Source organism: Entelurus aequoreus, linkage group LG16 (genome assembly GCF_033978785.1).
Source record: "Entelurus aequoreus isolate RoL-2023_Sb linkage group LG16, RoL_Eaeq_v1.1, whole genome shotgun sequence".
Classification (NCBI taxonomy): domain Eukaryota; kingdom Metazoa; phylum Chordata; class Actinopteri; order Syngnathiformes; family Syngnathidae; genus Entelurus; species Entelurus aequoreus.
Genome location: NC_084746.1, coordinates 16,207,014 through 16,230,238, shown reverse-complemented (window position 1 = coordinate 16,230,238; position 23,225 = coordinate 16,207,014). Strand labels below are relative to the sequence as shown.

General features: G+C 39.2%; 1 protein-coding gene across 3 annotated transcripts in view; it reads right to left on the bottom strand.

The window, feature by feature from the left end:
• Nucleotides 1–23,225, bottom strand: part of LOC133630644 (small conductance calcium-activated potassium channel protein 2-like) — a 164,359-nt gene that overhangs the window by 135,526 nt on the left and 5,608 nt on the right. For 2 of the 3 annotated variants that reach the window (XM_062022252.1, XM_062022249.1), the window contains exons 2-3: nucleotides 4,627–4,722; nucleotides 247–665 (exon numbers count right to left, since the gene is read on the bottom strand). In XM_062022252.1, the coding sequence (XP_061878236.1) occupies nucleotides 247–665; nucleotides 4,627–4,722 (515 nt within the window). Of the gene's footprint in view, nucleotides 1–246; nucleotides 666–4,626; nucleotides 4,723–17,483; nucleotides 17,506–23,225 lie in introns of those variants that run through there. The other variant, XM_062022251.1, reaches the window with a different exon arrangement.

Below are 23,225 nucleotides of genomic sequence, written 5' to 3'. Positions count from 1 at the left end.
GCTAATGAATCGTGTGTCAGGGTGTTGTTGTTTTTTTTTTTAAACAGGCAGTTGTGTCGTGCGCGGGTTGTTTGTGCGTGTGTGCCTTCCTGTCCATGTGCTTATCGTAACAAACCCACAGTGGTTTCAAGTGCAAATAGGTGACAACAAACACACTGAAAGATGCAAAGCAGAGCTGGTGAAGGGAGGAAGGAAGCGTTTCAACTTGACCCCAGCATTATCCAACATTCATAACCCGGTGTTTACCTCTCGCAGACGCGCACAGTCCAAGCAGCAATGATCCAGGATGAAATACTGAACACGAGCAGAACAGTTCCTGGGCAGATGGTCATGAGAGTTTTCATGACAAAGCGTGTGTTGAAGTTGATCTTGTTGAGGGCGCCGATGCTGCGAGATGACGCGTCCGTGAACAGCTTGCTGTGAAGTAACATGACCCTGCCGATCAGGTAGAGTCTCAGGAACATGGGGATGGATAGAATGATGTCCACGTCTGCATCCGCCACGGATGGCGTGTACGTAAAGGCCAGCCGGGCCCTCCACGTGAAGACGTACTGGCCGGGAATGGGATGAATGGCACACACCAGCAGCTCCAGCACGATGAAGAAGATCCGCTCATAGGTCATGGCTATCCTCCAGTCGTCCGCACCGTTGTCAACCATAAACAGCTGAGGACAATCAGAAAAACACATCTGCTTGAGGATTTTTTTTGGGGGCAATCTCGTCTCCCCAACATAAACTTAAACTCGAAGTCTGTCTATGAATGTTCTCATTCATCCAGGTCTTTGTAATCTCAGGGCATTCAATCGATCGCAACTGGACTGTTTGGTTGGTCTTAGAAGACGTTTCGCCTCTCATCCGAGTGGACTTCGGATTGGTCAGATCTAGTCCAGCGGCTGGTGCCAATACTTCAGAAGGTTTCATCAGTTCATGCTTATAGACTTATATTGGTCAGATATCGTCTTAGACTTAGATTGGTCAGATCTAGTCTTAGGCTTAGATGGGTCAGAGCCAGTATAGCGGCTGGTGCCAGTACCTCAGTAGGCTTCATCAGTTCATGCACATAGACTTAGATTGGTCAGATCTCGTCTTAGACTTAGATTGGTCAGATCTAGTCTAGCGGCTGGTGCCAGTACCTCAGTAAGCTTCATTAGTTCATGCTCATAGACTTATATTGGTCAGATCTCGTCTTAAACTTGGATTAGTCAGATCTAGTCGTAGACTTAGACTGGTCAGATCTAGTCTAGTGGCTGGTGCCAATACCTCAGTAGGCTTAATCAGTTCATGCTCATAGACTTAGATTGGTCAGATCTCGTCTTAGACTTAGATTGGTCAGATCTCGTCTTCGACTCAATGTCAGATCTACTCTAGCGGCTGGTGCCAGTACCTCAGTAGGCTTCATCATTTCATGCTCATAGACTTATATTGGTCAGATCTCGTTTTAGATTTAGATTAGTCAGATCTAGTCTTAGACTTAGATTGGTCAGATCTCGTCTTAGACTCAATGTCAGATCTACTCTAGGGGCTGTTGCCAGTACCTCAGTAGGCTTCATCAGTTCATGCTCATAGACTTATATTGGTCAGATCACGTCTTAGACTTAGATTAGTCAGATCACGTCTTAGACTTAGATTGGTCAGATCTAGTCTAGCGGCTGGTGCCAATACCTCAGTAGGCTTCATCAGTTCATGCTCATCGACTTAGATTGGTCAGATCTCGTCTTCGACTCAATGTCAGATCTAGTCTAGCGGCTGGTGCCCGTACCTCAGTAGGCTTCATCAGTTCATGCTCATAGACTTATATTGGTCAGATCTCGTCTTAGACTTAGATTAGTCAGATCTAGTCTTAGACATAGATTAGTCAGGTCTAGTCTTAGCCTTGGATTGGTCAGCTCTAGTCTAGCGGCTTTGGTCAAAACCCCAAATATTTCTACTCCAAAACCAGGAGGGTCTGCCTGGGCAGGGATGGTTTGCCCTGGTGAGAAAAACAACTGTTTTGATGCAAAAGAGCAATCCTACAGTCAAAGCCAACGACAGTCGTCGAAGTGTAATTTCCCCTCGTTAGCATTTGTCAGGCTTGTCCCTGACAGTTTGGTTATATTTTAGTTTTTCCTCTGTGTTTGTCTTTATTTCCTGTCAGCGCTTTTATTTTGGTTGTTTCCTGCTTGTCTCCCTGAGCGCTGCTTCCCCTCAGCTGCGGCTGATTGGCACCTGGCCACACCTGGTGTCAATCAGCCAGCTACTATTTAAACCTGCCTTGCCATCCAGTCTGTGCTGTAGTATTGTCGATGTCTACTACTTGTCGTTGGAGCTACTACTTGTCATTCTCATTGTTTGCGGTAAGCTGTTCCTAATAGCTATTTACAGTTTGCTGTCTCCGAGCTCTTTTGTTTCGTGTTATCCTGTTAGCCGTTACCTGTTTCCAGTGTTTCTGTTTGCTGGTTCCTGTTTTCAGTTTGGCTATTCCTAGTTCCTGGTTTGTGTTTTTTCTTTATTGTGGACATTAAATCATGTTTTCCTGCACCAAGCCTGCCTTCTCTGCATCTTGGGGTTCATCACCAACACCTTTTGACAGCATTGAGGTATTGTGTGGCAGAACGATCGCTGTGGATCGACTACTACCAGTCCAAAATAGTCGGAAATACCCACGTTAGCATTCCATTCAGTTGTAAACAAATGGCACAAAAAACATTCTGGTCACAAAACAGTTTTTAACTCCTGTTATTTGTTGGAGGCTAAATTGCAGAGTCTTCTAGGAATGGTTGAAAGAACAGTGTTGTATGTGGGAGACCAATGTAAGTCTAAAACTAGAGCTGACCATGGACTGATGAAGCCTACTCGAATGAGAGGCCAAACGTCTTCTAAGACAAACCAAACAGTCCAGACGAGAAGTCATTCACCCAAAGACACAACTTCATTCTGAGTTGGCGTTTAAAGGCCTACTGAAACCCACTACTACCGACCACGCAGTCTGATAGTTTATATATCAAGGATGAAGTCTTAGCATTGCAACACATGCCAATACGGCCGGGTTAACTTGTAAAGTGAAATTTTAAATTTCCCGCTAAACTTCCGGTTGGAAACGTCTATGTATGATGACGTATGCGCGTGACGTCACGACGGCAACGGAAGTATTCGTACCCAATGTGTCACCATACAAACTGCTCTGTTTTCATCGAACAATTCCACAGTATTCTGGACATCTGTGTTGGTGAATCTTTTGCAATTTGTTTAATGGACAATGGAGACTGCAAATAAGAAAGTTGTAGGTGCGATCGGTGTATTAGCGGCGGACTACAGCAACACAATCAGGAGGTTGTGTTGTGTTTGAGCTGGATACAAGACGCACTACCGTGAGTACAGCTTTGGCTTCCAAACATTTGATCGCTTGCCCGCACGTGCGTGTCGCTATGTGCATGTCACGTACGTAACTTTGGGGAAATATACTGTATGTTTCTTGCCGACTGATGGCGGCCGGGGTGTCGTCGAAAGCTACAACGCCCGCCGCCGCCGCTCCGTAGTTAGCTTCAATTGTTAAGCTTCGCCAAGCTGGAAATGATTAACCGTGTATTTACATGTTCATGGTTTAATAGTATTGTTGATCTTCTGTCTATCCTTCCAGTCAGGTTTTTTTTAAATTTTGTTTCTATCTGCATTTGAGCCTGATGCTATCACGTTAGCTACGTAGCTAAGTTAGTTAGCTTCAATTGTTAAGCTTCGCCAAGCTGGAAATTATTAACCGTGTATTTACATGTTCATGGTTTAATAGTATTGTTGATCTTCTGTCTATCCTTCCAGTCAGGGTTTTTTTAAATTTTGTTTCTATCTGCATTTGAGCCCGATGCTATCACGTTAGCTATGTAGCTAAGTTAGTTAGCTTCAATTGTTAAGCTTCACCAAGCTGGAAATTATTAACCGTGTATTTACATGTTCATGGTTTAATAGTATTGTTGATCTTCTGTCTATCCTTCCAGTCAGGGTTTTTTTTAAATTTTGTTTCTATCTGCATTTGAGCCCGATGCTATCACTTTAGCTCCGTAGCTAAAGTGCGTCAACGATGTATTGTCGTGGAGATAAAAGTCACTGTGAATGTCCATTTCGCGTTCTCAACTCTCATTTTCAAGAGGATATAGTATCCGAGGTGGTTTAGAATACAAATACGTGATCCACAATAGAAAAAGGAGAGAGTGTGGAATCCAATGAGACCTTGTACCTAAGTTACGGTCAGAGCGAAAAAAGATACACCCTGCACTGCCTCTCTAGTCCTTCACTCTAACGTTCCTCATCCACGAATCTTTCATCCTCGCTCAAATTAATGGGGTAATCGTCGCTTTCTCTGTCCGAATCTCTCTCGCTCCATTGTAAACAACGGGGAATTGTGAGGAATCCGTCCTCCTGTGACGTCACGCTACTTCCGGTATAGGCACGGCTTTTTTTTATCAGCGACCAAAAGTTGCGAACTTTATCGTCGTTGTTCTATACTAAATCCTTTCAGTAAAAATATGGCAATATCGCGAAATGATCAAGTATGACACATAGAATGGATCTGCTATCCCCGTTTAAATAAAAAAAAATCATTTCAGTAGGCCTTTAAGTTGTCATTTGTTAGTCTATTTCTATGTGAAGACTCACCTGGATTTCCCGTGCGTGGTACATTATTATAAGACCAAGCAGTATAACAGTGGAAAGGCTGATAAGGCATTTCAGTGCAAATGAATATGAAGATTCCTGAAATGAGAAAAACAACAAAGTAATCATTAGATTCGTATCAAATTATCAAGACATCACAGCACAACTTTTTTGTTTCATGTAGGCTTTACACGATGTAGAGGACATACGATATAAATGATGGACATTTTGCATTTAGGGATGTACAGTAGGAAAGGGATTCATATGGCACCATTCCTGGGTGAACCTCGCGTCAGAGTAAGCGGTGTGGGTGTGTTAATCATAAAATGATGGAGAGCGCCCATCTACATAGCAAGTGTGGTCGAGGGCTGCAACTAACGATTATTTTGATAGTTGATTAGTCAACGACTATCTTAACGATTTGCCGGATAATAAAGCGTTAACATATTTAATGGCTCTAATTTTTCTATCAACCTTTAAATGCAGTTTAAGTTATTTTAGGCATGTGCTTACTAACAACAACAATGACTAATTCATCATCATTCATCATTTCTTTTTATTCCTTTCATGAAAATGCATATATATAAGCCATGTACAGTTGACACTTTCATTGTTTTTTGTTTCTTATACATTTCCATGATCAGAAAGGAGCAGATGGAAGAATAATATTCTTATATTTATCTGCCCCCTTTTTAACACAAATTATTTTAGATGACTCTATCACTGTTCCCTCCACCAACACCCGAACTCCAACATACTTTTTAATTTTTGTTTAAGCATTTTCACAATGACACGTCCAATCAAAATCAAATTTCAGTTTGATATAATTCCAGTTGTCTCTTTATGTAACTCTTTTTACATTCAAAAATTATTCTTGCAACTTTTGAAGTCTTTCTTTAGAGAATTCCATGCTTTCACAGCAGCAACAGACAAGCACATTTCTTTCAAATTTGTTCGCGCTCTTGGATGTTTAAAGTCATACAGCCTTCTGTGATTCTCATCTTCAGACGTGAACACAAATAACTTTTGTAAGTCCTTCGGAAGAACTTTATTTCTAGCTTTGAACATCACTAATAGAGTATGCAATTCTACAATGTCTTTTAGTTTTAATAATCCTGACCTAATGAAGAGTGGATGTTTTGGTCTCTATATCCTACTTTAAAAATAATACAAATTACTCTTTTCTGTGAAAGAAATAAAGGCATTATGTTGCTGTGATATGTATTTCCCCATATTTTTCTTCACAATAACTGAAATAAGGTAGAATAATTGAGCAATAAAACCGTCTCATTGTGTTATACGGGAAACTGTATTTAACCTTGTTCAAAATAAATAAGCTTTTAGATACCTTATTTTTCCCATGCAATATATGAGCTTACCATGTCAACTTTTCATCTAAGACAGGCCTGGGCAATTTTTTTGACTCGAGGGCCACATTTAGAGAAAAAAATGTGTCTGAGGGCCGGTATATCTATTTTTAAGAACATTAATACAAAACATCACAATAATGTCTAATTGAATGTTGAAAACATTATGACAGACTGCCTTAAAAAACGTAATGGAATTTTTAATTTTTCTATGAACGATAAAACACTGAATATTGACAAAATGTGAACGTCACACCCCCTTTCGACCGACATATTTTACAATCAAGTGAAACGCAACAAAAATACAACAAACAGTGAAATATAAACACGAAGGTTACAAAATAAACCCACCTACAGTCTGATATATGTGATATATCACTAAGCTTTAGAACTTTGTTGTGAAAATCTCCTTCCACGTCTGTGGAAACGCTTCCCGCCCAGACTGCTTGGTGCCTCTTCTGAGCTGCTGTGACGTAGATGACCATAGTAACTAATTAGATGACCATAGTAACTAATTAGATGACCATAGTAACTAATTAGGTTACCATAGTAACTGGTATATCATCCATAAGCGCAGATTCCAACCATTGAAATACTTTGTATAGTTGAAGACTTACGGTCATTAGAAAACATCACTGCACATCATAATGGCAGCTACACTTTCCATCTTAAAGATATAAAACAACTATTTGGGAATGTACGGCGGGCCAGATTGAAAAGCTTCATGGGCCTAGGTCTGATCTAAGATGACCCCAAGAAATCTGACTTCAGACACCTTCTCAATTTTCACATTGTTTATGGATAAACTAACTTATATCTTTCTTTTATTACTGAATACCATAAATGTAGTCTTTTCCAAATTTAAAGATGATTTATTTACATCAAGCCACCATTTTAGTTTAACCATTTCCTCTTCAATATTATCTAATTAACTCATACATATTTATTTATACTGTAACCAATGTTCGCTCTAATTTTTCATGTGTGTGAGCATTCAGTGGAGCCCATGTGAGCAACATCAGACGTGCACACTGTGGCTACACCAGCAGCACACCTGTCCCAAACCTGACTCAAACCTGACTAAATAACAAGTTCAATCTCCATCCATCCATCCATTTTCTACCGCTTGTCCCTTTTGGGGTCGCGGGGGGTGCTGGAGCCTATCTCAGCTGCATTCGGGTGGAAGGCGGCGTACACCCTGGACAAGACCCCACCTCATCGCAGGGCTAACACAGATAGACAGACAACATTCTCTTATTATAATCAAATGACAGCAGTCATTTCCATTTCTAATATAAGTGTTTAGGCCCACTTACAATGACAATAACGAAAAATATTGTTTTTCATGAACTGTGTACTTGTATTGTTTGTCTGGGTGGAGGTCCTGCTTTGGAAATAACTTGCACCCCTTTCAGACATTGCATTTAGTTCCCATTAAAACATTCACATGTTGCACAATGAGATGTAAGCAGGGGATCATGTGTACAATCCTGCAACTTCCTGTTTGTAAAAAATATATTTTTATTAGTATTTATTTAATATATTTACAGCATTTCATGATTCATATTTATAAATTAAGATTCCTAATAAATGACACGAGAATAAACACACATTTGATTGGTAAATCATAGTGTAACGACCTGGAATAACACTTTATGTGTGGTGTTGGAGTTGTCCGACTTTTTGTGTGGCTGTAAACACATCAGTGGCTAAATGCCATATGTGCATGTGTTGGCGCAAGTGAGAAAGAGCGAGCTGCTGCTGTTGATATAACAAAGTTGCTTTTGGTCTGGTTTGTACTGCAGAAAATGACCAGTTTTGCTAGATATAATTTTTTTTACTAATGTTTTGGTGATGTGTTTATGGCCGACAATAAAGACTTTTGCTCAGTAAAGTGATCGATGGAATTCATGTCTTTAAAGCGTCTCGACAGACGTTACAATATTTGAACAATGATGACGAAAACTGTTTTCTCTGTCGGGTCCGTGTCGTGTCGAAAATTGTTATGCGCTCATTTTTTTTATTTGATTTTGTGCGTGGCATAGATTTGCCGTGCGCAGAGGACGCTTGAGCAGTGCGCAATTGCACAGGCGCGCACCTTAGAGGGAACATTGGACTGGCCGCCTTTCGTCACCTGTTTCTCACAGTTGCATTGCAAAATCATACAAAACAAACTTTTTGTTTATTTTGTTTAGAGTGGAATTTGATTTTTTGCGCGGCATCGAATTGCTGTGCGCAGAGGATGCGTGAGCAGTGCGCAATTGCGCAGGTGCGCACCTTAGAGGGAACGTTGACTGTAACTGTGCTGCTCTTTTAGCAAAGACTAATAAAATATTGTCCATTTCAAAGAAAGGAAAGGCAAAGTGCTAAAAAAATGTTTTACCTTGTTTATGTATTTAAAAAACAGTTAAAATAGCAGCAATGAAAACAAACAAGAAAACACAAAATGTAACTTCCTCAAAAAGAAAATAATGTTGTGATGTTTAAAAAGCTGCACACTGATATATTGATTATTGATTAACTCTTGGCAGTTTTACACTCAATGTTTAGATTTCTTTATTTTTCACACAACTTGGTCTCACTCTTGTTAGCTTGCTAGCAAGGTAGAAGCTAACACTCTTAACGAGGCTGAGACCACACCCTCCCTCCAAATGTCCGACTACATATCTTTAAATGCTGGCGTATCACAGATGTACTGACATAAAAACAAGGTCCGCTTTGCAAAATGAGCAAGGTATTCATGTTTTTAACACTTTACATGTTTTTGCGCGTGACCCACGAATGATGACGTCATGACTATTGTCGACAAAATACAATAGTCAGCGACACATTTTATTGTCGACATTTCAAGTGTCAGGTAAACCGTGATGAATGGGGCCATAAGAATCCCTTCCTACCGTAACGGTATCAAAATCTCATGGTACAATATTATTGTGGTATATGTGCAAAAAAAAAAAGACTTGGTAAAAATGTTATAGTGTGTAAATTGAAGTGGCAGGATTGTTTAGGATAAACACATTCAAAAGCCATGCGTGTTTACTCCAAAGACCCTTCTAGATTAAAAAAAAAGGGATGGGATAAAAAAAAAAAATGCATATGGCATAGACATTTACAAAACCCAAAACCAGTGAAGTTGGCACGTTGTGTAAATGGTAAATAAAAACAGAATACAATGATTTGCAAATCCTTTTCAACTTATATTCAATTGAATAGACTGCAAAGACAAGATACTTAACGTTCAAACTGAGAAACTACATTTGTTTTGCAAATAATCATTAACTTGGAATTTAATGGCAGCAACACATTGCAAAAAAGTTGTCACAGGGGCATTTTTACCACTGTGTTACATGGCCTTTCCTTTTAACAACACTCAGTAAATGTTTGGGAACTGAGGAGACACATTTTTGAAGCTTTTCAGGTGGAATTCCTTCCCATTCTTGCTTGATGTACAGCTTAAGTTGTTCAACAGTCCGGGGGTCTCCCTTGTGGTATTTTAGGCTTCATAATGCGCCACACATTTTCAATGGGAGACAGGTCTGGACTACAGGCAGGCCAGTCTAGAACCCACATTATTTTACTACGAAGCCACACTGTTGTAACACGTGGCTTGGCATTGTCTTTCTGAAATAAGCAGGGGCGTCCATGAAAAAAAACTTTGCTTGGATGGCAACATTAATCAGCATTAATGGCGCCTTCAAAGATGTGTAAGTTACCCATGCCTTGGGCACTAATACACCCCCATACCATCACAGATGTTGGCTTTTACACTTTGCCCCTAGAACAATTCAGATGGTTCTTTTCCTCTTTAGTCCGGAGGACACGACGTCCACAGTTTTCAAAAACTATTTGAAATGTGGACTTGCCAGACCACAGAACACTTTTCCACTTTGCATCCGGCCCAGCGAAGTGTTTCTGGGTGTTGTTGATAAATAGCTTTGGCTTTGCATAGTAGAGTTTTAACTTGCCCTTACAGATGTAGCGACAAACTGTAGTTACTGACAGTCATTTTCTGAAGTGTTCCTGAGCCCATGTGATGATAACTTTTACACACTGATGTTGGTGTTTGATGCAGTACCGCCTGGGGGATCGAAGGTCACCGGTCTTCAATGTTACATGCAGTGATTCCTCCAGATTCTCAGAACCTTTTGATGATATTACGGACCGTAGATGGTGAAATCCCTAAATTTCTTGCAATAGCTGACCAGCTATTGCAAGAAATTTAGAGATTTAGAGAAATGTTGTTCTTAAACAATTTGCTCAGGCATTTGTTGACAAAGTGGTGACCCTCGCCCCATCCTTGTTTGTGAATGACTGAGCATTTTCATGGAAGCTGCTTTTATACCCAATCATGGCACCCAGATGTTCCCAATTAGCCTGTTCACCTGTGGGATGTTCCAAATAAGTGTTTGATGAGCATTCCTCAACTTTCTCAGTCTTTTTTGCCACTTGTGCCAGCTTTTTTGAAACATGTTGCACGCATCAAATTCCAAATGAGCTAATATTTGCAAAAAACAAAATTTCTCAGTTTGAACATTAAATATCTTGTCTTTGCAGTCTATTCAATTGAATATAAGTTGAAAATAATTTGCAAATCATTGTATTCTGTTTTTATTTACCATTTACACAACGTGCCAACTTCACTGGTTTTGGGTTTTGTAGAATAAATAGGCTGATTAAATGTTAATAAATGGCAACAGGAAGTGGGCAATACACGATGCCACACGTGCATGAGAGTAAACACATGCATGCATTCCACACACTACTTATTAGCTTAAAAGTCTAAGCGAGGCCAGATAATGGGGTTTACACACACACAGCGTCAGCAGGACGTCGCTAAACAATAAAGCCGCTGGTGTAGGTGCAGCCTGATATTATCCTCGGACGTGGTTCGCCGCCATCTAAACTACCAATTAATCAAAAAGCGGCACTAAGAGGGGGGACTTTCCATCTGATGGCAGGTGCAGAAAAAGGCAAGGCTAGCATTAGCAGAACCCCACCACAGTCAGTGTCGCTGGTGATAAATAGACCAGCTGGATGCCAGAGCTGCAGTGTTTCTTCTTGCGTGCGTGTGTGTGTGTGTGTGTGTGTGTGTGTGTGTGTGTGTGTGTGTGTGTGTGTGTGTTCTTGTATTTCTACCCTTCTTGAGACATCAACAAGGAAAAGTACCTTCCATATGAGGACCGGTGCACAAGTTAGGACATAAATCATGGTCCCAATACAAAAAAACATTGCATCTAAGAGAGCAGTGGTCCCCAACCACTGGGCCGTGGCCCTGTACCGGTCCGTGGATCGATTGGTACCGGGCCGCACAAGAAATAAAAAATAATAATAATAAATATAAAAAAAAAATATATATATATATTTTTTTTTTAATTAAATCAACATAAAAAACACAAGATACAATTACAATTAGTGCACCAACCCAAAAAACGTCCCTCCCCCATTTACACTCATTTACACTCATGAGGAAACTCTCCCGAAGGAATCAATAAAGTACTATCTATCTATCTATCTATCTATTTACACTCATTCGCACAAAAGGGTTGTTTCTTTCTGTTATTAATATTTATGGTTCCTACATTATATATCAATATAGATCAGTGTTTCCCATAAACTGCCAAGATACCTGTGGCGATGGGGGCGTGGCTATGGGCGTGGTCACCATGACATCATCGAGTCATTTGCATAATGTACTACAATGATATGATTTTCTCTAAAAAGGCTCAAAAAATGTATACTTACTAATTAATAATAACAGTTTTGTTTTAAACGGCCATCGATCCATCCATCCATTTTACAATATAATTACAACACTTTATGTACATATTTATATACAGATTTGAACAATAAGTTATTTACTGAAATATATTTATTAATTGTGGTTCTTACAAAAAATATATCTTATAAAAATATAAAAGCTAAAATGTCTCTCAAAGCTCTGCCCCTTTAATTAGTGCATACTAAATAATTTAACTTTAGCTTACTACTACAACCATATTATTTACCAGCAACATAAAGTGAAACAGAGGCAGAGGTGTCCTGCCACAGTCAGTAACAGTAGTGGTGGTAGATAGACACAAAGCTCTAGTGGTTAGAGTGTCCGCCCTGAGATCGGTAGGTTGTGAGTTCAAACCCCGGCTGAGTCATACCAAAGACTATAAAAAAAATGGGACCCATTACCTCCCTGCTTGGCACTCAGCATCAAGGGTTGGAATTGGGGGTTAAATCACCAAAATGATTCCCGGGCGCGGCACCGCTGCTGCCCACTGCTCCCCTCACCTCCCAGGGGGTGAACAAGGGGATGGGTCAAATGCAGAGGACAAATTTCACCACACTTAATGTGTGTGTGACAATCATTGGTACTTTAACTTTAACTTTAACTTCATCAAATATCTGATCCACTGAACAAAGAGCTCCAAAAATCTTGATCCTACACTTCTCTTTTGTAAAGTAAATCTGAACAGCCGATATGGGCATCTACATCAACTATATGATTTGCCTGAGAAGCTTGACAGGACACAAAAAAACAAAAACAAAAAAAAACTTTTTTTTTGTGGCGGCCTTAATTCTTTCGTGGCGGGCCGCCACAAATAAATGAATGTGTGGGAAACACTGTAGATCAATACAGTCTGCAGGGACACAGTCCGTAAGCACACATGATTGTATTTCTTTATGACAAAAAAAAAAAAAAGAGATACCATAATACCATCTCATTTGCACCCCTGGTGGTGAAATCTATCAAAATTAGGGTGGTCCCAAAAAAGAGGGATTTTTCAAATTGACTGTTGCAAGTCTTGTGTATTCTTTGTAACTTCTTTGTGTGTGGCCAGGCTATTGAGGTTTTATTTCCTGGTCTCAGTCTGGACCCCCTCCCCGGGAGTCCACCCTTAGACGGAATACTTTTTTACTCACCCCCCCCCCCCCCCACCAATTATTACCTGTTTCCACATTTTTAAGGGACAGCAGAAATTGGCTGACCCGTTAGCGGTCCTGTTCTGTCTCCCTGTAATGTTTGTCTGCTCTTGAGTGGGACTGTGCTGAAAACTTTGTGTCGGTTTTAAAAATGCTCCCCCCTGGTCAACATATGAAATAACAAGTGTGTGTAAAAACTTTGAAGCGCTCCCCCTGGGGCCAACATATGTTTGATTGATTGATTGAGACTTTTATTAGTAGATTGCACAGCACAGTACATATTCCGTACAATTGACCACTAAATGGTAACACCCCAATAAGTTTTTCAACTTGTTTAAGTCGGGGTCCACGTTAATCAATTCATGGTAATAACAAGTGTGTGTAAGGAATTGAAATGCGCCCCCTTTCACCCAAATTAAAACAATAAAAATAAATATGTATAAAGAGACATACTGTAATAACGTGAAGTAAATAATGAAGATTAAAAACCAATTACAAACAAAAAATTTAAAAAAATAAATTAACTTAAAAGCTTACCTTTTTTATATTTGTATAGTATGTATATATTATCAGGGGCGCCGAAAAGGGGGAGTAAAGGAGACGGATTCTAGGGGCCCATGATGGAGGGGGGCCCATTAAAATGCATAATTGTATGTAAAATAGCATCAAAAAATGTTGCCGCTGTGTTGGGGGCCCTGTAAAGATTCTTTTCATGGGGCCCAAAATCCCTAGCGGCGCCCCTGTATATTATTAATGTTGTAAATACAAATCTTTATATATCTACAACGGGTGGTCCTAAAGAGGTAGGCATTTTTTGGAAGTCTCAAGAAGGTAACAAATACAAGAATGTGTGTGTGTGTGTGTGTTCTGGCAATACTTAATGGTCCCCTAAGGTCCCCTAAAGGGAAACCTTTTTAAATGATAGTCAGATCCATTCTGAAGATGCCTAAGTGATTTTTAAGCTTTGGCCCATAAAACATGTTTACTGGTTAGTTTGAGTGTGAGACATTTGCACAGCAGCCCCCTCATTGGGCTGTAGCTGGTACATTTAAGTGGTGAAACTTCCTATAAGAGGACAGCTGTAGTGCTGTATTCTGAGGATCATGTCATATTTAATTTGAACTTTTTTTTTTTTTAAATTTTTTAAATGGTCCTCAGTAGTCACGTACACATTTGTGTGAATTATGCAAAATTATTTAAATTTGGTCCCCATGAACCATATGAACTCTTTTTCCCCAGGGTCCCCAGTAAGAATGATCAGCACATTACTTCATCAATCCAGAGATTTAAAGACAGTGGACATTTTACCTCATTTTTTTTATGCCTCCACAACCTGTAGAAAAGGTGGTCCCCACAAGTGATGATCAAAACTTGGTCCCCATTCCAAATGATAACCAGTGTGTGTGTGTGTGTGTGTGTGTGTGCGTGCGCATTAGGGCCATAGATCTAGAAAATGAGAGAGTACCCACCACCAGTCTAAAATGCCATTTGTAAATGTATTAAACAGCTGGCTGGCTACAACAGGATAGTGATTAGGGATGATACTCGAAACTGATTTTCCCGGTTGTTCATTAAGAAAAGAACCGAGTCCTCGGACTCGAATCCCTTTTTGAGAATCGGTACCCGTTATCGAGACCACTATAGTAAAGAAAAAGAGTTGGTTCTTTATTCGAATCCCTGGGAACGAATCCCGTCCCGACCAGAAATGTCAGTCATTAGGCGCAGATAGGGAAAGCAGGAAAAACAATGCACCGGAAAAAGCGCTCCAAGGTGTAATAAAGTTCAAAACAAAAGGTATAATCCAATGAATAACTTTACTAAGAGATTTGAGCAGGGTACAAACACATGACGAACACTTTTACGACCAACCGGAAACGTAGCAACCAGGCTAGCAACGCACCTCCTTTACGGCAGCTGTCGCAACGTTCTTAAAGCAACCGCAGCACATACATATATATACAACTTATATGACATGATATCCCTTTTTTAACTTTTGTTTTTCTTTCCTTGTAAACAAAACAAAATCACACTGTATATGTGTTGTCTGTCTAATTATAAATAATGCAGACGAGGCGTGTTGGCTGAGTTCTTGACGTTTACTTTCACAGCATGCTCATAACCTCATTCTTAGCTGCCGGGTGGCGACATGCAACAACACTTTTCGGGGCTACCGCGCATGCTCGTCACTCCCGTTGCATGCTGGGTAGTGTAGTTGTTATATTCCCTAACTCATAACATCACATCTTTCCCCCTATAAAGAAATAATGTTAACTCGATAAAGTGTATTTCTTTTTTTAGCTTTAACTTTTCATTTTTTAGCATTGTAACCACATTTGCAAACAACTTTTCTCTTCATAGAATTTTCTTTCAATAAAGAAATAAAGTGCAAAAATGTCAAAGCATCATAACAAACAGTTATGCAGAATTGCACTTTTTAGAGAGCTGTATTATTTGTGCCCAAGGGACTGATTTTATTTAACACTATATTATTATTTATACACCTATAGTGATCACAGAGACAGGTTCTATTTGTGTTACTGTATATATTTGTTTTTCTGAAAAATCCCACTTAATATACTTTGAGTAACAACAGTCAATATTTTTTTTTTTTACTTTATTTTTTTAGGGGGTCAACAGTCAATATTTATTTATTTATTAGATTTTATTTTTTCCTTATATAATAAAAGTGAGCTTTTTTTAAACCAAATATTGTGTGTTTTTTCCATATACAACAACCTATCTGGACTCGATAAGAGAATCGATAAGGAATCGGTTCGATAAGAGGATTCGATAATAGGCTCGAACTCGATAATTTCTTATCAAACATCATCCCTAATAGTAAAAGTGTGCTCATTATTATTACAATAAGGACACTGACCAGGAATGACTTCAACCAAACGTGGAAATATATTCCCGAATTGTCCGCGTGACGACTGCGAGAGTGCTGCTCATTACGATGTCATTCTGTGTTCTTTATTACCACATGTATTTTTAGCTATCAACTAGATTGCTTGGCCCCCTTCAGGTCGGCAACATGTTCTCGAGACATTCCAATGTCTCAAATTGTTTTGAGAACTCCCTGGTGAAATAACATTGAGTAAACCAATTAATCCACCTGCCACAGGTTCAAGGAGTTTTCAATCCCAGAGCTCAGTGCCTCTTAACGTCTTCCTCCCCTCCAGGGCTTAGAAACCCTTGTTGAGACCTCAATTGCTATCTGATGTGACGTGTGATGGGAAATGGATCCTCGGCAGCACGTGCTCCCTGTCTGCTGTGGAAGTGGTGCAGGATTTCCATCTCATTTGGACTTGGCCTGATGAATCGACCGAGGACCACCCAGTAAGTCACCGACTAACTCCTTCTACGTCTCTTAGACCTAAGGCCCCTTCTACACTTATCCAGGGTAAATCCCACCTAACCTTATCCTTGCCCACACACACACACAATGGTCGTTTAAATTGAACTTATCTGAACAATATCCAGTGTTGTGGTATTTCAATGAACTGGAATCCAGTGTGCTGTGGGGCCCTATTGTAGTGAGTCACACCTGAGCCATCGTAAATTAATAAAATCTTTAATGGACATGTGAAAGTAAACAATGTGATAAAGAAAATGTTACATCAATCAATCTAGGAATCTAGATATCTGGTCAGGAGACTCCTCACTCTTTTGCCTTCACCTTCATTGTCTATTCTTTTTTGGTGACTTTATATACTCTGGACCTAGACGTTGAGTATACGATCAATAACTGATCCAGTCTGCTTTGCCAGTCCAAAAGCATTCGCAGTTTTCCATAGTCTTCCCTCGACGGCCAGGTAATACGAAGCACACGTTACCTTTTTTTATCACATCCGCGGGAGCCCGCATTCTCGTTGTCTCTCCTTAGACAAATGGATGAAGTTTTTCGGTAAGTAGAATCACAGCTGACCTGGACAATGGAAAGTTCTCTTGCCGTCTGAGAAGTGTTGTATCCCAAATAGCTGCAATCGTTTTTTCTTAGAGGCCTACTGAAACCCACTACTACCGACCACGCAGTCTGATAGTTTATATATCAATGATGAAATCTTAACATTGCAACACATGCCAATACGGCCGGGTTAACTTATAAAGTGCAATTTTAAATTTCCCGGGAAACTTCCGGCTGAAAACGTCTAGGTATGATGACGTTTGCGCGTGACGTCAAGGGTTGAAGCGGAAGTATTGGGACACATTGTATCCCAATACAAACAGCTCTGTTTTCATCGCAAAATGACACAGTATTCTGGACATCTGTGTTGGTGAATCTTTTGCAATTTGTTCAATTAACAATGGAGACTGCAAAGAAGAATGCTGTAGGTGGGATCGGTGTATTAGCGGCTGGCTACAGCAACACAACCAGGAGGACTTTGAGTTGGATAGCAGACACGCTACCGTGAGTACGCTGCTTTCTTCCAAACATTTGATCGCATGCCCGTCCGTGCGTGGCGCTATGTGCGTGTCACGTACGTAACTTTGGGGAAATATATGTTTCTTGCCGACTCTGATGGCGGCAAGGGGTGTCGTCGAAAGCTACAACGCCCGCAGCCGCGCCGCTGTCCTCACCTTGACTTCCTCCGTCTCCGGGCCGCCGACCGCATCGATGATCGGGTGAAGTCCTTCGTCGCGCCGTCGGTCGCTGGAACGCAGGTGAGCACGGGTCGTGATGAGCAGATGAGAGCTGGCGTTGGTGGAGAGCTAATGTTTTTAGCATAGCTCTGTCGAGGTCCCGTAGCTAAGTTAGCTTCAATGGCGTCGTTAGCAACAGCATTGCTAGGCTTCGCCAGGCGGTACAGCATTAACCGTGTGGTTACAGGTCCAGGGTTTGGTAGTATTGTTGATCTTCTGTCTATCCTTCCAGTCAGGGGCTTATTTCGTCTGTTTCTATATGCAGTTAAGCACGATGCTATCACGTTAGCTCCGTAGCTAAGGTGCTTCGCCGATGTATTGTCGTGGAGATAAAAGTCACTGTGAATGTCCATTTCGCGTTCTCGACTCTCATTTTCAAGAGGATATAGTATCCGAGGTGGTTTAAAATACAAATCCGTGATCCACATTAGAAAAAGGAGAGAGTGTGGAATCCAATGAGCTCTTGTACCTAAGTTACGGTCAGAGCGAAAAAAGATACGTCCTGCACTGCACTCTAATCCTTCACTCTCACGTTCCTCATCCACAAATCTTTCATCCTGGCTCAAATTAATGGGGTAATCATCGCTTTCTCGGTCCGAATCGCTCTCGCTGCTGGTGTAAACAATGTGCAAATGTGAGGAGCCCTTCAACCTGTGACGTCACGCTACTTCCGGTACAGGCAAGGCTTTTTTATCAGCGACCAAAACTTTATCGTCGATGTTCTCTACTAAATCCTTTCAGCAAAAATATGGCAATATCGCAAAATGATCAAGTATGACACATAGAATGGATCTGCTATCCCCGTTTAAATAAGAACATTTAATTTCAGTAGGCCTTTAAGGTAGTCATGTGTGATTTCCACAAGCGTCTGTACAGACAGAAGGAGAAACATGGGCATGTCTGGATGACTCGCCTCCATATTTCCAGTAGTTAGCTCCGAGTTACGAAACCGCTTTATTATGAAGCTGGCTGTGGCGCGTTCTTTTCTGACGTCACTTCCTGTGTGGGGCGCGGTCTTTCTTGCGTCACTTCCTCTCCGAACTCAGTTTGTAAACGCTCAATGAGTCCATACAAAGCTAAGAGCCGAAGACTCAAGAAATACACGGCGCACTTACCCATGTAAAAAATTGTCCGAGGAGGGGGACCTTAAACGATGGTTTAGTCTGGTTGAAACGGGGCTAAGGCTAAATAATTATTTGTTTAAGGGGTTAACAGTGGTACTTAGTGTAGACATTGCCTAAGTCACCCACCACATTAGCATACTGGTGAACAAACACGTCCATACTGTATCTGATCAGTATACGTTTTGAATAGAGGCTGTCAGCAAGTAAAAATAAAACAAAAAAACAGCAAACAAGTTTAACTGAACATTTCCAACAGTGATGAAAGCGCAAAAGTAAAACCCGTGGTTCTTTAGTGCCACCTTAGTGGCTCCCTGGACCTCTTTCAGAGATGTGTGAAAATGGAAAAAGTTGAAGTAAAAAATATTTTTGGTTTTAATATATTTCCTGTAGGAGAACAAACATGACACAAACCTTCGTAATTGTTAGAAATCCCACTGTTTATGTTATACATGCTTCACTGACGGAGTATTTGGCAAGCACCGTTTTGTCCTCATCGTAGTTTGTTTACATGTACAACTTTCTCCGACGCTGCCACAAAAAGACGTGTTTTATGCCGCTCCATCTTTTTTGTAATTTTGTACATCAAACGTTATATACTGTGCGTGAATGCACAAAGGTGAGCTTTGTTGATTGTATTGAATTGTCGGAGTGCTTATCAGGCATATTTGGTCAATTCATGACTGCAAGCTAATTGATGCTAACATGCTATTTAGGCTAGCTGTATGTACATATTGCATCATTATGCCTCGTTTGTAGGTGTATTTGAGCTCATTTAATTTCCTTTACTCTTATCCTCTTTGTATACTGTATAATTTATATTTGCATGTCTTATGACACATTATCTGTATGTAATATCGGCTGCATTTCTCATAGTTGTTTGTGTGCCATGTTGTTCCAGACCACAGCAAACATTACGCAGCTTGCAAAGATTGTAATAAATCCATTAGAAGAAGACAGCCTGCCGTTTGCTTTAACTTGGACACACACATCTATACCTTTGGCCATTCTGAGCCAGTCATTTCCAGAAGTTATCTCATCCTGTTAGAAGCCTCTATTTGACTAATGATTTCCAATGTTGCAAAAAGGTGTAGAATAAATATTAAGATACAACATTTCTGTCACTGAAGATTTGCGTCAGCTTTTGACAGTAGACTAATATAGACACTTACATCATGTGTTGCCTTCATTATAGCACTTGTATAAGACTTTTAAAGTGATTTTGATAGTAGGCTAATATAGACACTTACATCATGTGTTGCCTTCATTATAACACTTGTATAAGACTTCTAAAGTAATTTTGATAGTAGGCTAATATAGACACTTACATCATGTGTTGCCTTCATTATAACACTTGTATAAGACTTCTAAAGTAATTTTGATAGTAGGCTAATATAGACACTTACATCATGTGTTGCCTTCATTATAACACTTGTATAAGACTTTTAAAGTGATTTTGATAGTAGGCTAATATAGACACTTACATCATGTGTTGCCTTCATTATAACACTTGTATAAGACTTCTAAAGTAATTTTGATAGTAGGCTAATATAGACACTTACATCATGTGTTGCCTTCATTATAACACTCGTATAAGACTTTTAAAGTAATTTTGATAGTAGGCTAATAAAGACACTTACATCATGTGTTGCCTTCATTATAACACTTGTATAAGACTTTTAAAGTAATTTTGATAGTAGGCTAATATAGACACTTACATCATGTGTTGCCTTCATTATAACACTCGTATAAGACTTTTAAAGTAATTTTGATAGTAGGCTAATATAGACACTTACATCATGTGTTGCCTTCATTATAACACTTGTATAAGACTTTTAAAGTAATTTTAAAAATAGGCTAATATAGACACTTACACCATGTGTTGCCTTCATTATAACACTTGTATAAGACTTTTAAAGTAATTTTGATAGTAGGCTAATATAGACACTTACATCATGTGTTGCCTTCATTATAACACTTGTATAAGCCTTCTAAAGTAATTTTGATAGTAGGCTAATATAGACACTTACATCGTGTGTTGTCTTCATTATAACACTCGTATAAGACTTTTAAAGTAATTTTGATATTAGGCTAATATAGACACTTACATCATGTGTTGCCTTCATTATAACACTTGTATAAGACTTTTAAAGTAATTTTGATAGTAGGCTAATATAGACACTTACATCATGTGTTGCCTTCATTATAACACTTGTATAAGACTTCTAAAGTAATTTTGATAGTAGGCTAATATAGACACTTACATCATGTGTTGCCTTCATTATAACACTTGTATAAGACTTCTAAAGTAATTTTGATAGTAGGCTAATATAGACACTTACATCGTGTGTTGTCTTCATTATAACACTCGTATAAGACTTTTAAAGTAATTTTGATATTAGGCTAATATAGACACTTACATCATGTGTTGCCTTCATTATAACACTTGTATAAGACTTTTAAAGTAATTTTGATAGTAGGCTAATATAGACACTTACATCATGTGTTGCCTTCATTATAACACTTGTATAAGACTTCTAAAGTAATTTTGATAGTAGGCTAATATAGACACTTACATCATGTGTTGCCTTCATTATAACACTTGTATAAGACTTTTAAAGTAATTTTGATAGTAGGCTAATATAGACACTTACATCATGTGTTGCCTTCATTATAACACTTGTATAAGACTTCTAAAGTAATTTTGATAGTAGGCTAATATAGACACTTACATCATGTGTTGCCTTCATTATAACACTTGTATAAGACTTTTATAAATGAAGGTGTGGGAAACACTGGAAGATTCGGAAAAAGATTTTCCTGTTTCTTAATTGCAGTCAATAGAAGACGTTTACACAGGCGAGTCAAGTCAGCACACAGGCTAACAATTAGCATGTTAGCATTACACTGGTAACTCAATTTAAGGGTTTTGAGACATGAGCTGTCTCTAAGCTAGTTTATATGCTCTAAGTTGCAAGCAAAAAGGTGAGTTTTAAGAATGACCATCTATTAGTTGGCGCCCAAAACATCTGATCTTACTTGCTCGCATTAGCCTATAGCTAAAGATGGACATAACTTTGTTTTCCAATCATGGGAAAGAAGAAAGTGAGTGTGATGGACAGTGCTGAGAAGAAGTGGATAATATTTATTGAACTAAACAAAGGATCTAATTGTAAATCCGTTATTTAAAGTTACCATAGAAACACATTGCTTTGTTCATCCATTTTGTATACCGCTTATCCTCATTAGGGCCACGGGTAAGCTGTAGCCTATCCCAGTTTACCTTGGGCGAGAGGTGGGGTACACCCTAGACCGGGGGTAAGCAACCCGCGGCTCTTTAGTGCTGCCCTTGTTGGTCCCTGAAGCATTTTTTTTTTTAAATATTGAAAATGGAAAAAATAATGTTTTGTTTTAACATGTTTTTTGTTTGAGGACAAACATGACACAAACCTTCCCAATTTTTAGAACTACCACTGTTTAATATGTTTGTGTGTATGCCTCACTGATGAGAGTGTTTTGGTGAACATCGTTTTCTCCTACTAATTTCGGCGGTTCTTGAACTCCCCATAGTGTGGACTGTGACGCAACAGTTTGTTTACAAGTAAAATCTTCCACTCCTTCTTTGTCTCATTTTGTCCACCAAACGTTTTAGGCTGTGCGTGAATGCACAAAGGTGCGCTTTGTTGACGTTATTGACTTGTTGGAGTGCGAATCAGGCATATTTGGTAAGTGCATGACTGCAAGATAATCAATGCTAACATGCTATTAAGGCTAGCTGTATGTACATATTGCATCATTATTTTTTAGCTCATTTAATATCCTTTACTTGTATCCTCTTTGTATATCATTTATATTTGCATGTCTCATGACACATTATCTGTATGTAATATTGGCTGCATTTCAGTTGTTTGTTTGCCATGTTGTTCCAGACCACAGCAAACATTACCCAGTTTGCCAAAGATTGTAATAAGTCCATTAAAAGAAGACAGCCTGCCGTTTCCTTAAACTTGGACACACACATCTATACCTTTGGCCATTAAAAGCCAGTAATTTCCAGGAGTTATCTCACCTTCTGAGCAACCTCTGATTTACTAATGTTTTCTAATGTTGTAAAAATGTGTAAAATAAATATTACATTTCAACATTTCTGTCAACAAAGATTTGCTTCAGCCTGCGACACATAGTCATTTTGATAGTAGGCTATTATAGCTAATATAGACACTTACGTCATGTGTTGTCTTCATTATAACACTTATGTAAGACTTTTAAAGTAATTTTGATAGTAGGCTAATATAGCTAATATAGACACTTACGTAATGTGTTGTCTTCATTATAACACTTATGTAAGACTTTTAAAGTAATTTTGATAGTAGGCTAATATAGCTAATATAGACACTTACGTCATGTGTTGTCTTCATTATAACACTTATGTAAGACTTTTAAAGTAATTTTGATAGTAGGCTAATATAGCTAATATAGACACTTACGTCATGTGTTGTCTTCATTATAACACTTATGTAAGACTTTTAAAGTAATTTTGATAGTAGGCTAATACAGC